Source organism: Lethenteron reissneri, unplaced genomic scaffold (assembly GCF_015708825.2).
Source record: "Lethenteron reissneri isolate LAM-NWPU_2019-01 unplaced genomic scaffold, ASM1570882v1 scaffold_1381, whole genome shotgun sequence".
Classification (NCBI taxonomy): domain Eukaryota; kingdom Metazoa; phylum Chordata; class Hyperoartia; order Petromyzontiformes; family Petromyzontidae; genus Lethenteron; species Lethenteron reissneri.
The window spans coordinates 1434-28115 of NW_026891093.1; the positions used below are offsets into that span (position 1 = coordinate 1434).

The 26682-nt window shown below is 54.1% G+C and overlaps 1 protein-coding gene across 1 annotated transcript; it reads right to left on the bottom strand.

The window, feature by feature from the left end:
• Positions 1 to 8503: 8503 nt before the first annotated feature.
• On the bottom strand, positions 8504 to 19176 carry LOC133362132 (uncharacterized). Its single transcript, XM_061581086.1, has 3 exons — positions 18391 to 19176; positions 13864 to 13933; positions 8504 to 9041 (listed from the first exon to the last, which is right to left on the bottom strand). Exons 1-3 carry the CDS (start codon positions 19173 to 19175, stop codon positions 8964 to 8966), a joined length of 933 nt encoding a protein of 310 aa, XP_061437070.1. The 5' UTR covers position 19176; the 3' UTR covers positions 8504 to 8963.
• Between the last annotated feature and the right edge of the window lie 7506 nt (positions 19177 to 26682).

The following is a 26682-nucleotide window of genomic DNA, read 5'->3' on the forward strand; positions in this document are numbered from 1 at the left end:
TGGTGGTGGTGGTGACGATAATGATGATGGTGGTGACGATAATGACGATGATGGTGGTGGTGATGGTGGTGGTGACGATATGATGATGGTGACGATGATGATGATGGTGACGATAATGATGATGGTGACGATAATGATGATGGTGACGATAATGATGGTGGTGGTGGTGACGATAATGACGATGGTGGTGATGGTGGTGATGGTGGTGGTGATGGTGGTGATGGTGGTGGTGACGATGGTGATGATGACGGTGACGATGGTGATGATGGTGGTGACGATGGTGGTGGTGACGATAATGATGGTGGTGGTGATGGTGGTGACGATAATGATGGTGGTGGTGACGATAATGATGGTGGTGGTGGTGGTGACGATAATGATGATGGTGGTGACGATAATGACGATGGTGGTGATGGTGGTGGTGATGGTGGTGGTGACGATGGTGATGATGACGGTGACGATGGTGATGATGATGGTGGTGACGATGGTGGTGGTGACGATAATGATGGTGATGATGGTGGTGGTGACGATGGTGGTGGTGATGATGATGGTGGTGACGATGGTGGTGGTGACGATAATGTTGGTGATGATGGTGGTGGTGGTGATGGTGACGCAGATGGTGGTGACGATGATGGTGATGATGGTGACGATGATGATGATGGTGGTGACGATGGTGATGATGATGATGGTAGTGATGATGGTGATGGTGGTGACGATGATGATGATGATGATGGTGGTGATGATGTGTTTGTTAGCCCCTGCCTTTGGTCATACAGGCTGCTTCAAACAAAACACTAAAGTGGTAGTGGTCGTTGTGTAGTGTATAGTATAGTGTAATGTAGTGTATAGTGAAATGTATAGTGTAGTGTATAGTGTAATGTAGTGTATAGTGTAGTGTAATGTAGTGTATAGTGTAATGTAATGTAGTGTATAGTGTAGTGTATAGTGTAGTGTAGTTTATAGTGAATAGTGTAGTGTACAGTGTAGTGTACAGTGTAGTGTACAGTGTACAGGTTGTTTAAAGTGATGGACCCAATTTCAAAACAGCCCAGGGGCTGTTTGTGCGCTGGGAGAGGCGAATGGCGGCCATCATTTTATACTCTAAGCCCCTCCCCCTCTACGCCCCTCCCCCCTCTAAGCCCCTCCCTCTACGCCCCTCCCTCTCTAAGCCCCTCCCTCTCTATGCCCCTCCCTCTCTATGCCCTTTCAAGTGGTAAGAGTTTTATTAATGGGCGGTTGGTGGTTGCAAGAGATTTCTCGATTTCAAATCGGGGTCCATCTTTCTGAAGCACCCAGCGGTCCCCAACCTTTTAGGCACCAGGCACCGGCTTCGTGGAAGACAATTTTTTTCACGGGGGAGGGAGGGGAGGGGGAGAGGTCATCATTGGGTCTTTCTCCCTCTCAAAGAAGCTCTGTAGCGACGTGTGTGTTGACTCGTGTTGGCTACTGGCGGCTAGAGCTCGTGGGCTTACCAAGACCGTGCCAGGTACGGGAAATAGGCGCGGACACATTTACTCAATATCATCGGGGTGAAGATGACCTCAGGCAAGATGACCACAATGCAGGGATTCAGGAAATGCGTATCCACACATGCCCGTTTGCTTTTAAATAAATGTGTGCATCTTTTGATTGAAAGCTTTCGTGACTGCAGTGAACTATTTGTCTTTTGTCAACGTGACAGAATCCTGTGTTGGGATCTTGAGAGATGACGATAGCTGGGGAGGCTTTCATTCAGCCATAGATCAATCACGGCTGACAATGGTCATTCCATTTACGAGACTTTACCCGGTGTAAGAGGCCGGAGTATACCCACAGGTGTAGTGTACCCACAGGCCGTAGTATACCCACAGGTGTAGTGTACACACAGGTGTAGTGTACCCACAGGTGTAGTGTACCCACAGGTGTAGTGTACACACAGGTGTAGTGTACACACAGGTGTAGTGTACCCACAGGTGTACCCACAGGTGTAGTGTACACACAGGTGTAGTGTACCCACAGGTGTAGTTTACTCACAGGTGGTACCCACAGGTGTAGTGTACCCACAGGTGTAGTGTACCCACAGGTGTTAGTGGTACACACAGGTGTAGTGTACACACAGGTGTACACACAGGTGTAGTGTACACACAAGTGTAGTGTACACACAGGTGTAGTGTACCCACAGGTGTAGTGTACCCACAGGTGTAGTGTACCCACAGGTGTAGTGTACCCACAGTGTAGTGTACACACAGGTGTAGTGTACACACAGGTGTACCCACAGGTGTATGTACACACAAGTGTAGTGTACACAGGTGTAGTGTACACACAGGTGTAGTGTACACACAGGTGTAGTGTACCCACAGGTGTAGTGTACCCACAGGTGTAGTGTACACACAGGTGTAGTGTACACACAGGTGTACTGTACACACAGGTGTACCCACAGGTGTAGTGTACACACAGGTGTAGTGTACACACAGGTGTAGTGTACCCACAGGTGTACCCACAGGTGTAGTGTACACACAGTGTAGTGTACCCACAGGTGTAGTGTACCCACAGGTGTAGTGTACCCACAGGTGTAGTGTACCCACAGGTGTAGTGTACCCACAGGTGTAGTGTACACACAGTGTAGTGTACACACAGTGTAGTGTACACACAGGTGTAGTGTACACACAGGTGTAGTGTACCCACAGGTGTATACACACAGTGTAGTGTACCCACAGGTGTAGTTGTACCCACAGGTGTAGTGTACACACAGGTGTAGTGTACACACAGGTGTAGTGTACACAGGTGTAGTATACACACAGGTGTAGTGTACCCACAGGTGTAGTATACACACAGGTGTAGTGTACCCACAGGTGTAGTGTACCCACAGGTGTAGTGTACACACAGGTGTAGTGTACACACAGGTGTAGTGTACACACAGGTGTATACACACAGGTGTAGTGTACCCACAGGTGTAGTGTACCCACAGGTGTAGTGTACACACAGGTGTAGTGTACACACAGGGTAGTGTACACAGGTGTAGTATACACACAGGTGTAGTGTACCCACAGGTGTAGTATACACACAGGTGTAGTGTACCCACAGGTGTAGTGTACCGGGGTTAAAACGGCCTAGGCTAGATTATAGCCGGGTATATTATGGCCTAGGCCAAATTATGCCCCTTTAGGCCAAATCATCATACCCCCGTGATAGTAATAGCGTTGAGCGATATACACGTGAATTACTAAATTTTTCCAACATTTTATTTAAACTGTAAACACGTAGACGTTGACTGCTTCAACCAGAAAAAAAAAACTTTAAAAAAAATTTAACCCGTAAAACAAAGTTTTCACTATAAATCCTTTATATGCGTGGCATCGGGGCGGCTAGAGTCCTCTCGTCCTCTGGCTTGAGATGGCTGCCACCTATGGGTCAGATGATTGTCTGGCAGCATTAAACAATTGGTAATTAAATATTTAATTTGTTTTCCCTAAACAGTGTAAAATTTTGGAAAAAAAAATTTTCACGAACATTAATTGTCACGAACAACGAGTCTGTGTGCAAAATATCAGCTCGGTTGGATCACGGGAAGTGGGTTAAAAAACGACCGAAAGATTTGCACGGTCCTAAGCAAGCAAGCGAACTTAATATAAAGGATTTAATAACCCTGAACTTAAAATGCTTCAATTGATCAATTGAGATTCTTACTTCCACGCGTACGCGTTTTAGATATCGATTGAAGTGCGTTGTCGCCTGTTCTCTGTCTGGATAATTGCCTGTGAACTTTCACACGGGGCTTAGTCTGCCAGGAGCGGTATGGTCTGGCCCAGTCGAGTTTAAACCCCCGGGGGGTCTAGTTTAGCCTTGGAGACTTCATCCCCCCCCCCCCCCCGGGTATACTCTGGACTGGGCCAAACTATACCCGGGTTTAATCGGGGCAGGGGTTATTTTAGCCTGTCGGGATGGAACTCACGACCTCCTGTACACCCGGCGAGGTAGTTAACATCTCCTAGCCACCGTGATGATGAGAGACACCGCAAACTCCAAATATACAGCAGCAGGTGTCATGGTCTGGATCGAACCCACGACCTGCTGCGTACCAGGCGAGGTAGTCAAACATCTCCTAGCCACCGTGATGATGAGAGAGACACAGCAAACTCCAAATAGACAGCAGCAGGCATCGTCAGGGTCGGGATGGAACTCACGACCTCCTGTATACCAGGCGAGGTAGTCAACATCTCATAGCCACCGTGATGAGAGAGAGAGAGAGACACACAAACTCCAAACATACAGCAGCAGGCTTCAGGGTCGGGATGGAACTCACGACCTCCTGTACACCCGGCGAGGTAGTCAACATCTCATAGCCACCGTGATGATGATGAGAGACACGCAAACTCTAAATATACAGCAGCAGGTGTCAGGGTCGGGATCGAACCCACGACCTCCTGCGCACCAGGCGAGGTAGTTAACATCTCCTAGCCACCGTGATGATGAGAGAGACACCGCAAACTCCAAATAGACAGCAGCAGGCATCGTCAGGGTTGGGATCGAACCCACGACCTCCTGCACACCAGGCGAGGTAGTCAACATCTCCTAGCCACCGTGGTGATGATGAAAGAGAGAGACACAGACCTCCTGCGCACCAGCCGCGGTAGTCAACATCTCATAGCCACCTTGATGATGAGAGAGACACCACAAACTCCAAACATACAGCAGCAGGCGTAGCCATGGTCTTGATCGAACCCACGACCTCCTGCGCACCAGGCGAGGTAGTCAACATCTCCTAGCCACCGTGATGATGATGAGAGAGAGAGACACAGACCTCCTGCGCACCAGGCGAGGTAGTCAACATCTCCTAGCCACCGTGATGATGATGAGAGAGAGAGACAGACCTCCTGCGCACCAGCCGCGGTAGTCAACATCTCATAGCCACCTTGATGATGAGAGAGACACCACAAACTCCAAACATACAGCAGCAGGCGTAGCCATGGTCTTGATCGAACCCACGACCTCCTGCGCACCAGGCGAGGTAGTCAACATCTCCTAGCCACCGTGATGATGATGAGAGAGAGAGACACAGACCTCCTGCGCACCAGGCGAGGTAGTCAACATCTCCTAGCCACCGTGATGATGATGAGAGAGAGAGACAGACCTCCTGCGCACCAGGCGAGGTAGTCAACATCTCCTAGCCACCGTGATGATGATGAGAGAGAGAGAGAGGCACAGACCTCCTGTGTACCAGGCGAGGTAGTCAACATCTCCTAGCCACCGTGATGATGATGAGAGAGAGAGAGAGAGACACAGACCTCCTGTACACCAGGCGAGGTAGTCAACATCTCCTAGCCACCGTGATGATGATGAGAGAGAGGACACAGACCTCCTGCGCACCAGGCGAGGTAGTCACATCTCCTAGCCACCGTGATGATGATGAGAGAGAGAGACACAGACCTCCTGCGCACCAGGCGAGGTAGTCAACATCTCATAGCCACCGTGATGATGATGAGAGAGAGAGACACAGACCTCCTGCGCACCAGGCGAGGTAGTCAACATCTCATAGCCACCGTGATGATGATGAGAGAGAGACACAGACCTCCTGCGCACCAGGCGAGGTAGTCAACATCTCATAGCCACCGTGATGATGATGAGAGAGAGACACAGACCTCCTGCGCACCAAGCGAGGTAGTCAACATCTCCTAGCCACCGTGATGATGATGAGAGAGAGACACAGACCTCCTGCGCACCAGGCGAGGTAGTCAACATCTCCTAGCCACCGTGGTGATGATGAAAGAGAGAGACACAGACCTCCTGTAGACCAGCCGCGGTAGTCAACATCTCATAGCCACCTTGATGATGAGAGAGACACCACAAACTCCAAACATACAGCAGCAGGCGTAGCCATGGTCTTGATCGAACCCACGACCTCCTGCGCACCAGGCGAGGTAGTCAACATCTCCTAGCCACCGTGATGATGATGAGAGAGAGAGAGACACAGACCTCCTGCGCACCAGGCGAGGTAGTCAACATCTCCTAGCCACCGTGGGGCAGTCATGGCTAGAGTGGTGGAGGGGGCGTGTCACCCTCCGTGTCTGGGCGGTGCGTTCGAGACCGGCTCTGGTTTGGCCCCGGAACCGTCTCGTTCCGAGTCGGTCAAGTGGCGTTCCTCGTTCGATTCGGCCGTGTGAGCTCCCCGCTCGGGGCAACCCCCGGGCAGCTTGAGTGGCGCAAGGAAATACACAGGCAGGGACACAATGTTCCACACTGCCCACCAGGGATTATTTATCTGTCTGTCTGTCGTGCATAAATAAATATATAATACAAACAGCTCTTTGATTGGTGGAGACCTACTGCCGGGTACGGAGAGGGGAGGGGCCTAAGGGAGGGGGGTCAGGGGAGGGGCCTGAGGATATGGGGGGGGGTGGTCAGGGGAGGGGCCTAAGGGGGGAGGGGCCTAAGGGAGGGGGGTCAGGGGAAGGGCCAATAGTGAAGGGGGCTGGCTGCCTGGCTACCTCAAGTCACGTGATCTTGTACACAGGTAGAGGAACAACAGGTTCCACACTTGCCCACCAAGGATTATTTGTCTGTCTGTCGTGCACGAATGCGCTGTCCAACCAAGTTCCTACCTACCCACTCCGAAGGAACGTGTTTTTTAAACGATGCGAAATAACGGCACTAAACTGTTCATTTAACTACTTTCAAGTTTCCGGATGGGAAAGCGGAACAGCGCCGGCTCACCGCGGGGCTTGCGGCGTGGAACCAGCGACTCGTCGTCAACGTCAACTCCACGGCTCGCGAGCCGAACCCTTCGCAAGTCTAGCGTCCACACGGAGACAGACGGACGGACAGACAGACACACGGAAAAAAACATGTTCCTTCGCAGTGTGCAGGTCGGAACTTGGTTGGACAGCGCATTCGTGCACGACAGACAGACACATAATCCCTGGTGGGCAGTGTGGAACCTGCTGTTCCTCTCCCTGTGTACAAGATCACGTGACTTGAGGTAGCCAGGCAGCCAGCCAGGCAGACAGCCCCCTTCACTATCGGCCCCTCCCCCTCCCTCAGGCCCCCTCCCCTGACCCCCCCCCTCAGGCCCCTCCCCTGACCCCCCGTCCCTTAGGCCCCTCCCCTGACCCCCCCATATCCTTAGGCCCCTCCCTGACCCCCCCTCCCTTAGGCCCCTCCCCTGACCCCCCCTCCCTTAGGCCCCTCCCCTGACCCCCCGTCCCTTAGGCCCCTCCCCTGACCCCCCCCATATCTTTAGGCCCCTCCCCTGACCCCCCCCCCCTCCCTCAGGCCCCTCCCCTGAACCCCCCTCCCTCAGGCCCCTCCCCTGACCCCCCGTCCCTTAGGCCCCTCCCCTGACCCCCCCCATATCTTTAGGCCCCTCCCCTGACCCCCCCCTTCCTTAGGCCCCTCCCCTCTCCGTACCCGGCAGTAGGTCTCCACCAATCAGAGAGCTGTCTATATTATATATTTATTTATCCACGGCAGACAGACAGACAAATAATCCCTGGTGGGCAGCAGTGTGGGACATTGTTCCTACCTGTAAAAAGTGTCGTTTATAGGTAAGAAAATAAAAACGATGACGAGACTCAACGAGGAACACGGGATTTATTCGGTTCACGAGTCAACGGATATAACTTCAAAACCCTTTTGTGGGTCGTCGTTCTCTTGAGGCGGCGTTGCCGCGGGATTACTTCCAAATCGACGGGCAACACCCAAAGCAGAGCGAGCAGCTTGAGTAGCCCACTTCAGCTGTGTGTCTGTGTGTGTCTGTGTGTGTCTGTGAGTGTGTCTGTGAGTGTGTCTGTGTGTGTCTATGTGTCTGTGTGTGTCTGTGTGTGTCACTGAGTCTGTGTGTGTGTCTGTGTGTCTCTGTGTGTGTCTATGTGTCTCTGTGTGTGTCTGTGTGTGTGTCTCTGTGTGTGTCTGTGTGTCTATGTGTGTGTCTCTGTGTATGTCTGTGTGTGTCTCCGTGTGTGTCTATGTGTCTGTGAGTGTGTCTGTGTGTGTCTGTGTGTGTCTGTGTGTGTGTCACTGAGTCTGTGTGTGTGTCACTGAGTCTGTGTGTGTGTCACTGAGTCTGTGTGTGTGCCTGTGTGTGTGTCACTGAGTCTGTGTGTGTGTCTGTGTGTGTGTCACTGAGTCTGTGTGTGTGTCTGTGTGTGTGTCTGTGTGTGTGTCACTGTGTCTGTGTGTCTGTGTGCGTGTCACTGAGTCTGTGTGTTTGTCACTGAGTCTGTGTGTGTGTCTGTGTGTGAGTCTGTGTGTGTGTCACTGTGTCTGTGTGTGTGTCTGTGTGTGTGTCACTGAGTGACACACACACAGACACACACAGACACACACAGCGACACACACAGCGACACGGAGCGATAGTGTAGCGGTTAGCGCGCTGCGCTATGAACCCGGTGACCCGAGTTCGATTCCCGCTCACGGCCAACACCAGTGACGATTATCTGAACCGGTCCTGGGCCTCCCCTAGGTCGACTCAGCCTCAAATGAGTACCTGGTGCGGTGTGTAAACATCACCACTAGGAGACAAAGGCGGTCGGGCGTGGTGCTGGCCACCCACCCCCTCGTGTGCCGTGCTGGCCTTCATAGGTGCTCGCTAACAGCACTTGCCCCTACAGTCTGTTAAGGCTATATGGGGGATCTTTGTTGTCACTGAGTCTGTGTGTGTGTCACTGAGTCTGTGTGTGTCTGTGTGTCTGTGTGTGTGTCTGTGTGTGTGTCACTGAGTCTGTGTGTGTGTCACTGAGTCTGTGTGTGTGTACGTGTGTGTGTCTGTGTGTGTGTCACTGAGTCTGTGTGTGTCTGTGTGTGTGTCTGTGTGTGTCTGTGTGTGTGTCACTGAGTCTGTGTGTGTCTGTGTGTGTGTCACTGAGTCTGTGTGTGTCTGTGTGTGTGTCTGTGTGTGTCTGTGTGTGTGTCTGTGTGTGTGTCTGTGTGTGTGTCTGTGTGTGTGTCTGTGTGTGTGTCACCGAGTCTGTGTGTGTGTGTCTGTGTGTGTGTCACTGAGTCTGTGTGTTTGGGAAGTTGTCGTCATTGTCGCTGTCTTCGGAGGACGAGTACGGATCCAGAAACAATCTCTGCACACACACACGTACACACACACACACACGTAAACACACACACGTACACACACACACGTTCACACACACACGTACACACACACGTACACACGCACACGTACACACGCACACTAACACACACACACGTACACACACACACGTTCACACACACGTACACACACACACGTACACACACGTACACACACACACGTACACACACACACGTACACACGCACACGTACACACGCACACTAACACACACACACGTACACACACACACGTTCACACACACGTACACACACACACGTACACACACACGTACACACACACACGTACACACGTTCACACACACACGTACACACACACACGTTCACACACACACACGTACACACGCACACACGCACACGTTCACACGTACACACACACACGTACACACACACGTACACACACACACGTACACACACACGTTCACACACACACGTACACACACACACGTACACACACGTACATACACACACGTTCACACACACACGTACACACACGTACACACACACACATACACACACACGTACACACACACACGTACACACACACACGTACACACACACACGTTCACACACACACGTACACACACACACGTTCACACACACACACACGTTCACACACACACGTACACACACACACGTACACACACACACACGTTCACACGCACACGTACACACGCACACGTACACATGCACACGTTCACACACACACGTACACACACACACACGCTCACACACACACACGTACACACACACACGTTCACACACACACGTACACACACACACGTACGCACACACACGTACGCACACACACGTACGCACACACACGTACGCACACACACGTACACACACACGTTCACACACACGTTCACACACACTTACACACACACACGTTCACACACACACGTACACACACACACGTACACACACACACGTTCGCACACACACGTACGCACACACACGTACACACACACGTTCACACACACACGTTCACACACACTTACACAACAACAACAACCGCCATTCGCCACTAATTGGCGGTGACGTCACCACGACGCTTGTGCCAGGCCAAGTGCACCTTGAGGCCATGTGAAGTGTCGAACGCCCGCTGACAGGAGGTCACGGGTGCCACGGGTCGACTGACCAAGATGACCGAGATGACTGGCTGATGCACCACCTGTGCCCCCTATTGTACCAACTTGCTGTGCTTTAGCCACCCGGCGCTCCGCTCATTGTTGTGAGCGTCGCTCCTCCGCCCTCCTTTGATGTTGGAGGGCGACTGCCTCCAACTGCCCAGTAGCGTCCTTCACGAGCCTCCTCCACTAAGGCCGATCTTGACACCTGGTACCAGTCATCGGCAAGTCCACTCAGCTCCACGTCCTCCTGCACCACATCACTCCATCTCTTCTCTAGCCCGTGCCGCGCCCGTTTAGCCCCCTCGATCCGGCTGAACAAAAGCTGTTTAGGCATGCGGTGGCTGGGCATGCGGGCTACATGACCCAGCCAACGCAGCCTTGCCTGCCGGAGGAGCTCACCGATGGGACTTTGCCCAGATCTTTCAAGGATTTGTGAGCTCCTCACACAATCCAGCCTGGTTAAACCCAAGATGGATCGTAGGCAGGCCAGCCTAAATGTTTTCAACCGGCGAAGATGCTCCATTAGGGGGGTCCACGTTTCGCAAGCGTAGAAAAGGGAGGGAATGACCGTGGCCCAGAAGACCTGAAGCTTCGTGCGGAGCGACAGACCAGGTAGCTTCCACACAGCGTTACGCAACCGATGAAAAGATATTGCCGCTCGACTGATTCGGAGTGAGACCTCTGCTGACAAACTGGAGCCGGTCATAAGCACACTGCCCAGGTATGGGAAACTCTCCACTCTCTCCACAACTGCCCCATCACCAATTGGGAGTTGTTGGGGTGGAGTGTCCGATGGTACAAAATACCCAGGCAGGTGCTTAGTTTTGGTGGGGCTGATGGTAAGGCCCCACCTCTTAGTGGCACGCTCCAGTCTCAGCAGCAGCGTCTCCAACTCCTCTTCTGAATGAGCAGCTATTACCAAATCATCGGCATACATAACGTGGTTGACCAATAGGGAGCCATCCCTTGATCGCACCCGGGCGTCGATCAGCCTCCCATTATATCTGTACCAAATGGAAATTCCCCCAGTACAGCTATTGAAGGCGTCACGAACTACGCAGTCGAAATAGATGTTAAATAATGTGGGAGCCAGAGGACATCCCTGTCGCACCCCAAGGTGTACAGAGAAAGGCTCCGACTCCCGGCCACGTAGTTTTACCCGGGCCCGCTCACCATCATGAAGGTCCTTAATGATCGTGAGCAGAGGGTCAGGGACTCCGAAAGCATGAAGACCAACCCAGAGCCCAGGCCTACTGATGGTATCATAGGCCTTGACCAAGTTAATAAAATAGAGATGTAGGTCTTGTTGGAATTCCCTACACCTCTGCTGTAGCAGACGGACAGAAAATATGGCATCTATACAGGACCGCCCTTTCCTGAAACCGCATTGGGGTTCCGCAAGCCTCTCCTCAGCGTGCCTAGCAAGGCGATGTTGAATAATCCTTGCCAGGATCTTTCCCGGCACACTGAGGAGTGAGATGCCCCTGTAGTTGTTACAGTCTGTGCGGTCTCCCTTCTTAAAGAGGGGGACCACCAGGGCATCCTTCCAATCCTGCGGAGCCCGTCCAGCGGTCCAGACTGTTGTTATGATGTCATATAGGGCAATCTGTGCACAAGCACCACCCTCCCACAGCATTTCGCTTGGGAGATCATCTCTGCCCGGTGCCTTTCCTGGTCTCAGGCTCTGGATTGCCTTCAGTACTTCCTCAACGGATGGCACCTCAGTCAGCCACTCACAGGGGGTGACTTCTTCTTCCAATATTTGAGGCACCGAAGCCTCAGCAGGGTTATCCCCACTTTGTGCCATGATGTTTTTCTGGCTGAGAGATTTTCCCTCCCCCAGGAGCTCAGAGAAATGCTCAGCAAATCTGCAAACCTGTTCCTGGGGGTCGGAGATTGGATCACCGTTTTTTCCCCTAATGATGGTAATAGGTGTGGCGCTGCAGGTTACTTTTTTGATGGAGTTAAATAGTGATTTGTGATCGCAGGCCACTGAGGCAGATTCCATCTCCTCAGCAACCCGCGACCACCACCCTTCCTTGCAGCGCCTTACGGCTCTCCGAACCTCCAAGCGAAGGCTGCGGTAAACCTCCTCATTCTCTGACGTGGGATGCTGTAGGCGATGAGAGTGGGCCTGTCGCTTTTTCTCAATTAACCTGAACACCTCCTCTGTCAGCCAGGGTTTCTGGGGAGGTCTGGACCGCCATTGCAGCTGCATGAGTCACAGTCTTAAACCTCGCCCATTTACCCTCGACATCAGGTGGAGTGGGGGACGATGCCAACCCCAGCTGCAAGCGATGATGAAATTCTCTCTTGCAACTTTCATCAGCTAACTGAGACCAGGCCACTTTTGGTTGGAATGGGATCCTGGGTGTACACCCACCACCGGAGTGGATAAATGGCAGGCGCATCTTACAGATGACTAGTCGATGGTCAGAGGGCAGATCAGCTCCACGGTAGGTCCTGGTGTCAAGGACATGGGCTCGCATCCGCTGGTCCGTCACTATGTAGTCCAGCAGATGTTCTTGCTTGGACCCGGCATGCATCCATGATGTTGTGTGGATGCGCCGATGCCGGAAGAGCGTGTTGGTAATTACAAGCCCATGGGCTGCACAAAAATCTAGCAGCCTCCTACCATTGTTATTGAGCTGATCTGGCCCATGCCTTCCAATCACTCCAGACCAGGTGCCAGCATCATGACCAACTCGGGCATTGAAGTCCCGAGTGGCCACTTTAGCCAGCACCTGTGACAGGAGGTCATAGAAAGCGTCTGACTCATCGGCTTTGCCTGCATCCCTCCACGGATGTTCGTCTTCGGTGGGGGCATAAGTAACCACGACCACCACTCCTCGCCTCCGGTTGATGGGACGGCGAGCCCAAAGTATCCTGGGGCTTACAGCTTCCCACACCTCCCACGCCCCCTTCATTCTTTTGTTCAGAAGAAGAGCCACACCCTGTTGTTTGGCAGTCTCCTGCCCCGAGTAGAGGACTGCCCACCCCTCAAGAGCCAGAACCGGTCCACCGGACCTCCTGAATGCCACAGAGATCCAGGCGGTACCGGTCCAGCTCCCGACAAAGGAGTGGCAGCCTCTCCTCCGCAGTGAGCGTTCGAACATTCCACGTGGCCAACCGCAATGGTTTTTCGTTGTTTCTGGAGGAGCCCCGAGGGTGAAGATTCAATCTCCTGGCTCCGCCAAATGGGGTTTGGCCAGGAGACGTCATAAAAGCCTGACCCCCCGGGGCCTCCGGCACAAGCTTATTAGTTACAGGTTTATGTTTAATTCGTGGTTTCGTGGTAATTAATAGAAGGTGGAGGGGTTACCAGCCCCTCGCAGCCGTCCAGAGCCCCCGTTTAGCCACTGTGGTGGTCACAGATGCCATGAGGGGAGAGGCCAATGGGCATTGGCCCTCCCCCCACAGCACTGCCCACGACAGTGTTGCCCGTCCGGCACACACGTTCACACACACGTACACACACACGTACACACACACGTACACACACACGTACACACACACGTACACACACACACTTGTACGCACACACGTACACACACGTACGCACACACGTACACACACACGTACACACACGTACACACACACACGTACGCACACACACACGTACACACACACGTACACACACACACGTACGCACACACCGACCTTTGAGCTGGACAGTGTCCGCGAACTGCGTCTTTTTTTCTCGTACCACACTCCTTGGTTGAAGACGGGGCTGTGGGTAACCACATTGACAGCACTCACCCACAGCGGCACTCACCACGCAGACACCCATAGACATCACCACACAGACACCCATAGACATCACCACACAGACACCCATAGACATCATCACCACGCAGACACCCATAGACATCACCACACAGACACCCATAGATTCACCACACAGAGACAGATGTGTCATAAATCCGCTCCGGACGATATCGTGTCTTTTGTCTGGTCTGTATTTGTTCTCCATGTACACAGCTCCCTCACACGCCGGGTTTCCTTTTCCCCCGTTACTCCAGTGTGGCGTTCGCTCGCTCGCTCCCTCACACCTCTCCACCAGAGGTTGCAACCGGGTATCCGATACCCGGCTACCCGTACCCGGCCGGGTACGGGTAGCCGTTTGCGACCCTGGTGCGGCCCGGGTACGGGTAGGCCGTGAGTCACTGGTGAGTAACCATTTTGTCACTCATTTCGGGTAGGGTACGGGTAGGGAACGGGTACCCGTACCCAGCCGGGTACAGGTAGGGTACGGGTATCGGGTATAGGTAGGGTACGGGTACAGGTAGGCCGTGAGTCACCGGTGAGTAACCGTTTGTCACTCGTTTCGGGTAGGGTACGGGTAGGGAACGGGTACCCGTACCCAGCTGGGTACGGGTAGGGTACGGGTACGGCCGGGTACGGGTACCCGTTTACGACCCTGGTGCGGCCGGGTACGGGTGTCGGGTACGGGTAATCGGGTACAGGGGGTAAGGAATCAAAACCCGTTTGCGACCTCTGCTCTCCACACTGACCACGAGCTTGTGTCTCTCTACCCCTTACACCACGTGGCCCACGTGATGCCACCCATCCAATCAGCAGCCTCACCCCTGGAACCTTCTAGATGTTGCTGTGCAGCCCCAGGGCCACGCCTCTGGCTCGACATCCCATTGGCTGCGGGCTGAGGCCGGCAGAGCCAATCACCATCGCCCAGTTATCCCCCCCCCCCAGACACACACACACAATATGCATCTTCATATTACACGTGTATGTTTATGTGTGTATGTATATGTGTGTGTATGTGTGTGCATGTATATGTGTGTATGTGTATGTATATGTGTGTGTATGTATATGTGTGTGTATGTGTGTGTATGTGTAGGGATTATTACGGGAGAAACGGCGGACAACAAACACAGGGGTGTTGGCACTCACATACACGGGTGGTCACACCGACGTCCGCATCCGTTATTGCCCACGCCCCCAGCCCTCGGAGGTGATCCCTATAAAAGGTGGAGACCCAAAGAGCTCGAGGCAGTTCGACACGAAGCTGACCAGTGAAGATCCAAGACTCGGAGATTAGGCCCTGGGACTCCCCGGTCTCGCTGTCCTTATAAGGGCCGAGCCGGGTAAGCCAGCGGCGCGGCCCAAAAGCTTCCAGACCGCTGCCCTTATCAGGGCAAGGCTGGTTAGCTGGTGCCGAGATCTGTGCTTGCCAGGGCCAGATCAGTCAGCCTCCCGTAGCCCAGTAGAGGAGGACTGGGGAACAGGACAGGGGGCTTAGTACTAGGGTGGGTTTCCCATAGTACGGGTGAAGGGGTCGATACCCCTTCAACTATTGTGCCTGTCCCTGGGTTAATAAACAGAGTGTGCCTCAACTTCGACATCGTCTCCTCGAACTTACTACATATGTGTGTGTATGTATATGTGTGTGTATGTGAATGGGGAGCGGTAGTGTAGCGGTTAGCGCTACGCTGCGCTATGAACCCGGCGACCCGGGTTCGATTCCCGCTCACGGCCAACACCAGTGACGATTATCTGAACCGGTCCTGGGCCTCCCGTAGGTCGACTCAGCCTGAAATGAGTACCTGGTGCGGTGTGTAAACATCGCCACTGGGGAGACAAAGGCGGTCGGGCGTGGTGCTGGCCACACACCCCCTCGTGTGCCGTGCCGGCCTTCATAGGTGCTCGCTAACAGCACTTGCCCCTACAGTCTGTTAAGGCTATACGGAGGATCTTTGTCTTGTGTATGTGTAATGGCAGGGTGACACCTGAGGGGTTACTGCGGTTATAGCTGCATGACGTAACGCCTCATCGTGAAGGGGCGCATCTTGGGTCGAAGATGAAGGGCTGAGTCAGTCGAGAAGCTGATGTCGAGGGTAAATGGGCGAGGTTTAGGACTGTGACTCACGCAGCTGCAATGGCTGCTTTGGGTATGCGGTCCAGACCTCCCCAGAGACCCTGGCTGACAGAGGAGGTGTTCAGGATAGTTGAGAAAAAGCGACAGGCCCACTCTCATCAGCTACAACATCCCACGTCGGAGAATGAGGCTTCGCTCGGAGGTTCGGAGAGGCGTGAGGCGCTGCAAGGATGGGTGGTGGTCGCGGATCACAATTTCCTATTTAACTCCATCAAAAAAGTAACCTGCAGCGCCACACCTATTACCATCATTAGGGGAAAAAACGGTAATCCAATCTCCGACCCCCAGGGAACAGGTTTGCAGATTTTTTGAGCATTTCTGTGAGGTCCTGGGGGAGGGGAAATCCCTCAGCCAGGAAAACATCATGGCACAAAGTGGGGATGCCCCTGTTGAGGCTGCGGTGCCTCAAATATTGGAAGAAGAAGTCACCCCCTGTGAGTGGCTGGCTGAGGTGCCATCTGTTGAGGAAGTACTGAAGGTGATCCAGAGTCTGAGACCAGGAAAGGCACCGGGCAGAGATGATCTCCCAAGCGAAATGCTGAGGGAGGGTGGCGTTTGTGCACAGACTGCCCTACATGACATCATAACAACAGTCTGGACCACTGGACGGGTTCCGCAGGACTGGAAGGATGCCCTGGTGACCCCTCTTTAAGAAGGGGGACCGCACAGACTGTAACAACTACAGGGGTTTCAGGAAAGGGCAGTCCTGCACAGATGCCATATTTTCTGTCCGTCTGCTACAGCAGAGGTGTAGGGAATTCCAAAAAGACCTACATCTCTGCTTTATTGACCTGGTCAAGGCCTATGATACCATCAGTAGGACTGGGCTCTGGGTTGTTCTTCGTGCTTTCGGAGTCCCTGACCCTCTGCTCACGATCATTAAGAACCTTCATGATGGTGAGTGGGCCCGGGTAAAACTACGTGGCCGGGAGTCGGAGCCATTCCCTGTACACCTTGGGGTGCGACAGGGATGTCCTCTGGCTCCCACATTATTTAACATCTATTTTGACCACGTAGTTCGTGAAGCCTTCAATAGCTGTACCAGGGGAATTTCCATTTGGTACAGATATAATGAGAGGCTGATCGATGCCCGGGTGCGGTCAAGGGATGGCTCCCTATTGGTCAACCACGTTATGTATCCCGATGATTTGGTAATTGCTGCTCATTCAGAGGAGGAGTTGGAGACGCTGCTGCTGAAACTGGAGTGTGCCACTAAGAGGTGGGGCCTTACCATCAGCCCCACCAAAACTAAGCACTTGCCTTGGTATTTTGTACCATCGGACACTCCACCCCCCACAACTCCTAATCGGTGATGGGGAAGTTGTGAAGAGAGTGGAGAGTTTCCCATACCTGGGCAGTGTGCTTATGACCGTCTCTGGTTTAACAGCAGAGGTCTCACTCCGAATCAGTCGAATGGCATGTATCTTTTAATCGGTTGCGTAACGCTATGTGGAAGCTTCAGGTCTTCTCGGCCACGGTCATTCCCTCCCTTCTCTACGCTTGCGAAACGTGCACTCCCCTAATGGAACATCTTCGCCGGTTACCCAGATCTTTCAAGGATCACAAATCCTTGAAAGATCTGGGCAAAGTCCCATCGGTGAGCACCTCCAGCAGGCAAGGCTGCGTTGGCTGGGTCATGTAGCCCGCATGGCCAGCCACCGCATGCCTAAACAGCTTTTGTTCGGCCGGAACAAGGGGGCGAAACTGGCGCGGCACGGGTTATAGAAGAGATGGAGTGATGTGGTACAGGAGGACGTGGAGCTGAGTGGACTTGCCGATGACTGGTACCAGCAGTGTCAAGATCAGCCTCTGTGAGCGACGCTCACAACAACGAGCGGAGTGCTGGGTGGCTAAAGCACAGCAAGTTGGCACAGTAGGGGGCACAGGTGGTGCATCAGCCAGTCGTCTCGGTCATCACAGTCAGTCGACCCGTGGCACCTGCTGGGTCTGCCCCGTGACCTCCTGCCAGCGGGTGTTCGACACTTCACGTGGTAGCCTCACGGTGCACATGGCCTGGCACAAGCGTCGTGGTGACGTCACCGCCACTTAGTGGCGAATGGCGGTTGTGTGTTGTTGTTGTATATATATGTATGTGTATGTATGTGTGTGTATGTGTGTATGTGTGTATGTATGTGTGTGTATGTGTGTGTATGTATATATATGTATGTGTATGTATGTGTGTGTATGTATGTGTGTATGTATGTATATGTATGTATATATATGTGTGTGTATGTATGTGTTGTGTATGTATATATATGTGTATGTATATATATGTATAAGTGTGTGTGTACCTCTTTCTCTCCTGCTCCGTGGGGCTGCCTCGCCCCGTGAGGCTCCGCTGGCGCTTGAGGACGACGTGGGAGGAGGAGGAGGCCATCAACACCTCCTCACTGTCACCCTCCTCGTCCTCCACCTCCTCACCCTTCTCATCCTCATCCACCTCACCCTCCACCTCCTCCGCACCCTCCACCTCCTCCTCACTGTCACCCACCTCCTCGTCCTCATCATCCACCTCCTCCTCACCCTCCTCACCCTCCCCACCCTTCCCATCCACCTCCTCACCCTCCTCACCCTTCTTATCCAACTCGTCACCCTTCCCATCCTCCACCTCCTCCTCACCCTTCCCATCCTCCACCTCACTCTTATCTTCCACCTCATCTCCCTTCTCCTCCATTACCACCTCCACCTCATCTCCCTTCTCCGCCATCACCACCTCCACCTCCTTGACCTTCTCCTCCACCACCACCTCCACCTCCTTGACCTTCCCGATGAGGTCACCGCCAGCGGCCACAACATCTCCCTTCTCCTCCACCATCACCACCTCCACCTCATCGCCCTTCTCCTCCACCACCACCTCCAACCCCTTGACCTTCCCGGCGCTGTCACCACCAGCGGCCACGGCATTTCCCTTCTCCGCCATCATCACCACCTCCACCTCATCGCCCTTCTCCTCCACCACCACCTCCAACCCCTTGACCTTCCCGGTGAGGTCACCGCCGCCACCGCGACCGGCGCCGCTCAACGTAGTGGGGTCACCGCGGCGCAGCCCGGCACGGCCTCCTTGGTGTGAAGACATCCTGCAGCTGCCAACACCGACTCACACAGAGACACACAGACTCACTACACAGAGACCCACAGACTCAATACACAGAGACCCACAGACTCACTACACAGAGACTCACACAGACTCACCACACAGAAAACCCACAGACTCACTACACACAGAGACTCACACAGACTCACCACACAGAGACCCACAGACTCACTACACAGAGACCCACACAGACTCACACAGAGACCCACAGACTCACTACACAGAGACCCACACAGACTCACACAGAGACCTACAGACTCACACAGAGATCCACACAGAGACCCATAGACTCACACAGAGACCCACGGACTCACCACACAGAGACCCACAGACTCACTACACAGAGACCCACACAGACTCACACAGAGACCCATAGACTCACTACACAGATGAGACCCACAGACTCACACAGAGACCCACAGACTCACACAGAGACCCACAGACTCACCACACAGAGACCCATAGACTCACCACACAGAGACTCACAGACTCACCACACAGAGACCCACAGACTCATCACACAGAGACCCACAGACTCATCACACAGAGACCCACAGACTCACCACGCAGAGACTCACAGACTCACCACGCAGAGACCCACAGACTCACCACACAGAGACCCATAGACTACTCACACAGAGACCCACAGACTCACCACACAGAGACCCACAGACTCATCACACAGAGACCCACAGACTCACCACACAGAGACCCACAGACTCATCACACAGAGACCCACAGACTCACCACACAGAGACCCACAGACTCACCACACAGAGACCCATAGACTCACCACACAGAGACCCACAGACTCACCACACAGAGACCCACAGATCATCACACAAATACCCCACAGACTCACCACACAGAGACCCACAGACTCATCACACAGAGACCCACAGACTCACCACACAGAGACCCACAGACTCATCACACAGAGACCCACAGACTCACCACACAGAGACCCACAGACTCACCACACAGAGACCCATAGACTCACCACACAGAGACCCACAGACTCACCACACAGAGACCCACAGACTCATCACACAGAGGCCCACAGACTCACCACACAGAGACCCACAGACTCATCACACAGAGACCCACAGACTCACCACACAGAGACCCACAGACTCACCACACAGAGACCCACAGACTCATCACACAGAGACCCACAGACTCACCACACAGAGACCCACAGACTCACACACAGAGACTCACAGACTCACCACACAGAGACCCACAGACTCATCACACAGAGACCCACAGACTCATCACACAGAGACCCACAGACTCACCACGCAGAGACTCACAGACTCACCACGCAGAGACCCACAGACTCACCACACAGAGACCCATAGACTACTCACACAGAGGACCCACAGACTACAACCACCACACAGAGGGACCCACAGACTCATCACACAGAGACCCCACAGACTCACCACACAGAGACCCACAGACTCATCACACAGAGACCCACAGACTCACCACACAGAGACCCACAGACTCACCACACAGAGACCCATAGACTCACCACACAGAGACCCACAGACTCACCACACAGAGACCCACAGACTCATCACACAGAGACCCACAGACTCACCACACAGAGACCCACAGACTCATCACACAGAGACCCACAGACTCACCACACAGAGACCCACAGACTCATCACACAGAGACCCACAGACTCACCACACAGAGACCCCAAGACTCACCACACAGAGACCCATAGACTCACCACACAGAGACCCACAGACTCACCACACAGAGACCCACAGACTCATCACACAGAGACGCACAGACTCACCACACAGAGACCCACAGACTCATCACACAGAGACCCACAGACTCACCACACAGAGACCCACAGACTCACCACACAGAGACCCACAGACTCACACACAGAGACCCACAGACTCACCACACAGAGACCCACAGACTCACCACACAGAGACCCACAGACTCACCACACAGAGACCCACAGACTCACCACACAGAGACCCACAGACTCAATCACACAGAGACCCACAGACTCACCACACAGAGACCCACAGACTCACCACACAGAGACCCACAGACTCACCACACAGAGACCCACAGACTCATCACACAGAGACCCACAGACTCATCACACAGAGACCCACAGACTCACCACGCAGAGACTCACAGACTCACCACGCAGAGACCCACAGACTCACCACACAGAGACCCATAGACTACTCACACAGAGACCCACAGACTCACCACACAGAGACCCACAGACTCATCACACAGAGACCCACAGACTCACCACACAGAGACCCACAGACTCATCACACAGAGACCCACAGACTCACCACACAGAGACCCACAGACTCACCACACAGAGACCCATAGACTCACCACACAGAGACCCACAGATCACCACACAGAACTCCACACAGGACCCACAGCATCACCACCAGAGACCCACAGACTCATCACACAGAGACCCACAGACTCACCACACAGAGACCCACAGGACTCATCACACAGAGACCCACAGACTCATCACACAGAGGACCCACAGACTCACCACACAGAGACCACAGACTCACCACACAGAGACCCACAGACTCACCACACAGAGACCCACAGAGTCACCACACAGAGACCCACAGACTCACCACACAGAGACCCACAGACTCACCACACAGAGACCCACACGACTCCCACACAGAGACCCACCAGACTCACACAGAACCCACAGACTCACAATGTCCTCGTTGTGGGGTTGAGGTCAGACGTTTCCGTGCCGCTACCCTCGCGCAGGCCTCTGGATCACGTGGGGTCTTAGCAACGCGCTTTTAGAAAACGTAGAGCAGATAGGCGACCACGTGATGCGTTCCGTTATTTAGCTTTCGTAGGACCCTGATAGGCACTGCCCATAACCCTTCCCGACTCAACACTGCACCATAGACTCAACACGCCATAGACTCAACACTGCACCATAGACTCAACACTGCACCATAGACTCAACACTGCACATAGACTCAGCAGCACCATAGACTCAACACTGCACCATAGACTCAACACTGCACCATAGACTCAACACTGCACCATAGACTCAACACTGCCCATAGACTCAACACTGCACCATAGACTCAGCACGCACCATAGACTCAACACTGCACCATAGACTCAACACTGCACCATAGACTCAACACCCACTCACTCACACTCATCACCCACCACCTACTCCACCCACTCACCCACCCATCACCACCCACCCACTCACCCACCCACTCACCACCCACTCACTCACTCACCACCCACCACTCACCCTCTCACCCACTCACTCACTCCCCACTCACCCACCCAACCCACTCACCCACACTCACCACCCCACTCACCCACCCACCCACCACTCACCCACACCACTCACTCACTCACCTACCCACCCACCCACTCACCCACCCACTCACTCACCACCAACCCACCCCCACTCACTCACCCACCCACTCACCACCACACTCACTCACCTCTCACCCACTCATCACTCACCCACTCACCCACCCACCCACTCACCCACCCACTCACCACCCACTCACTCACCCACCCACCCACCCACTCACCCACCCCCCACTCACTCACTCACTACCTCCACCCACCCCTCACCCCACCACTCACTCACCCACCAACCCACCCACCTACTCACCCATCCACCCCTCACCCACCCACTCACCCACCCACCCACTCACTCAACCACTCACCCTTCACTCACTCACTCACCCACCCCCACTCACCCACCACTCAACCACCCACTCACTCACCCACCCACTCATTCACTCACCCACCACCCACCCACTCACCCACCACCCACTCACCCACCTACTCACCACCCACTCCCTCACCCACTCACTCACTCACCCACTCACCCACTCACTCACTCACCCACTCACCACCCACCCACTCACCCACCCACCTCACTCCTCACCCACCCCCCCCACTCACCTCCCCACTCACCACCCACCCACTCACCACCCCCCACTCACCCACTCACTCACTTACCCCCCACCACCCACCCACTCACCCACCCACCCACCCACTCACTCCACCCCACTCCACCCACCCACCCCCACTCACTCACTTACCCACCCACTCACCCACCCACCCACTCACCCACCCACCCACCCACCACTCACCACTCACCCACCCACTCACTCACCCACCCACTCACTCACCCACCCACTCACCATCCACTCACTCACCCACATCGCGTGGGATCGAGTTAATCGGCAAGGCGGATCGCCAGCGCAGGTAATCGATGAATCGATTCCAGGCCGCGTCCCATATAAAAGTGCGTGGTCCGATACAGGAAGTGGTTGAAAGACGTCGCTTCTCGCTACAAACAACAAACACTACAACTACTAACTACTACTCACTAATTACTAATAGCTACTACTTACCACTTACTAACTACTTACTAACTAATTACTAACTACTACTAACAAAAACAACTACCACTACTTACTAGCTCTATCACTACTTAACTACCACTACATAACTACTACTAACTACTACTACTTACTAGCTACTAACAAACAACTACCACTACTTACTACCAACTAACTAACTACTACTAACAACTCACAACTACTACCTACAACTACCAGCTACCTAACTAGCTAACTACTATTAACTACAAACTTTCTACTAGGTATCTACTAACTACTACTAACTACCACTAACTAACTACCACTAACTACCATACTACTACCTACAATAATGAGCAGTTACAACGCAGTGGTGCCAGTGGTGGCAATACTACCGCTGATACTACTACTAATACTACTAATACTACCACTGATACTACTGCTAATACTACTAATACTACCGCTGATACTACTAATACTATGATACTACTACTAATCTACTAATACTACCGCTGATACTACTACTAATACTACTAATACTAACCGCGGATACTACTACTAATACTACTAATACTACCCGCTGATACAAATCGCTGCTGCGACGTCTACTGATACTAATACTGCTGCTTGCTGGCCGACTGATGGCTGACTACTAACTGCTGCTGCCTAGTACTGGCTGCGACTACTGACGACTACTTCTACGACTACTGCTGCTGCTGGGCTAACTGGCTGCTACTACTACGAACTGACTTCTACGACTACTACTGCTTAAAACGACCTAGCTGGCTGGCTGCTGCGAACTGCTATAACTCCGGGAAGTGACTATCCAATGTACTTGGCGTTGCCCGTGTGGCTACTGCGAGACGGGGTGAGTCGCTGGTCGGCCGTTATATATATTACAACAAAAACTCACAACACCTTGTTCTACTGATGTATTAGGACCCTTATAGGGTTAGTAGGACCTTTATAGGGGTTATTGTAACGTTTTATCTGGGCTTTTAGGACCCTTATAGGGGTATTTGAACCCTTATAGGGTTACTAGCGGGAAGTACCCGGCGTTGCCCGGTCTTAAAAACTACTCTTAACAATCTACAGCGGTGCATACTGACTGTGGTGGGTACCTGCTATGATTACAGCAGTACATACGGACGGTGACCCCGGCGACCCTCCGCGACCCCGGTGGACCCCCGCGACCCCGGTGACCCCCCACGACCCCGGTGACCCCGTGCGGCCCCACTCGGCCTACGCGCTCTTCTTCACGACACTCTGGCGGCCGTCAGGGGCCAGCACCCTGACGTCTCCTTCGGGGAGGCCTCGCGCATCGCCCGCCAACACGTGGGGGCAGGCCTCGCCCACCAGCACAAGCAGGTGCTCCTCGTGGTGGTGGTGGTGGTGGGGTGGTGGTGGTGGTGGTGGTGGGGGTGGGTGGTGGGGGTGGTGGGTGGTGGTGGATGGTGGGGGTGGGGGTGGTGGGGGTGGTGGTGTGGGGGGGGTGGGGGTGGTGGGGTGGTGGGGGGTGGTGGTGTGGACGTGGGGGTGGTGGTGGTGGTGGGGGTGGTGGGGGGGGTGGTGGTGGTGGTGGTGTGGGTGTGGTGGTGGTGGTTGGTGGGGTGGTGGTGGTGGTGGATGTGGTGGTGGTGGGGGTGGTGGTGGTGGTGGTGGTGGATGTGGTGTGGGGTGGTGGGGGTGTGTGGGGGTGGTGGTGGGGGTGGTGGTGGTGGTGGGGTGGTGGGGGTGGTGGTGGGGGTGGTGGTGGTGGTGGGGGGTGGTGTGGTGGTGGTGGTGGGGGTGGGGTGGGGGGGGTGGTGGTGGTGGTGGATGTGGTGGTGGTGGGGGTGGTGGTGGTGGTGGTGGGGTGGTGGGGGTGGGGGGGGGTGTGGGGGTGGTGTGGTGGACGTGGGGGTGGGGGGGTGGTGGTGGTGGTGGTGGTGTGGTGGTGTGGTGGTGGACGTGGTGATGGTGGTGGTTGTCGACGTGGTGGTGTGTGGAGTGGTGGTGGTGTGTGGATGTGGAAATGGTGGAGGTGGTGACGATGATGATCTCCGAGTGGTGTCGGTGTATTTGGTTCACAAGCAGACGAACTTACACAGAGACAGTAACCCTGAGACCCGATCCTCTATACTAGACGCTGAGACCCTGAGACCCTGAGACCCGATCTCTATACTAGACGCTGAGACCCTGAGACCCGGTCTCTACTCTAGACCCTGAGAAACCCGTAGACCCCTGAGACCCCTGAGACCCGGTCTCTACTCTAGACGCCGAGACCCTGAGACCTGAGACCCTGAGACCCGGTCTCCACTCTAGACGCCGAGACCCTGAGACCTTGAGACCCGGTCTCTACTCTAGACCCTGAGACTGAGACACTGAGACCCTGAGACCCGGTCTCCACTCTAGACGCCGAGACCCTGAGACCCTGAGACCCGGTCTCTACTCTAGACCTGAGACCTGAGACCCTGAGACCCTGAGACCCGGTCTCCACCCTGAGACCCTGAGACCCTGAGACCCGGTCTCTACTCTAGACCCTGAGACCCTGAGACCCTGAGACCCGGTCTCTACTCTAGACCCTGAGACCCGGTCTCTACTCTAGACCCAGAGACCCTGAGACCCGGTCTCTACTCTAGACCCTGAGACCCTGAGACCCAGTCTCGACTGACCTGGTTCGCTTTCCGTTTTGTTTTGCGTCTCGCAGGTTTACAAGAAGAAGGCTGACGATGCCAAGAAGGAATATCTGAAGGCGTCGGTGGCCTACAAGGCCAAGTTAGCGCCAAGGTGAGGAGTCGGAAGCACGAGCAGCAGCAGAAGCGTCGTCGGTTCGTTCGTACGGAGTCTCACCCCCAGGGTCTAGAGTAGAGACCGGGTCTCAGGGTCTCAGGGTCTAGAGTAGAGACCGGGTCTCAGGGTCTAGAGTAGAGACCGGGTCTCAGGGTCTAGAGTAGAGACCGGGTTCAGGGTCTCAGCGTCTAGAGTAGAGACCGGGTCTCAGGGTCTAGAGTAGAGACCGGGTCTCAGGGTCTAGAGTAGAGACCGGGTCTCAGGGTCTAGAGTAGAGACCGGGTCTCAGGGTCTAGAGTAGAGACCGGGTCTCAGGG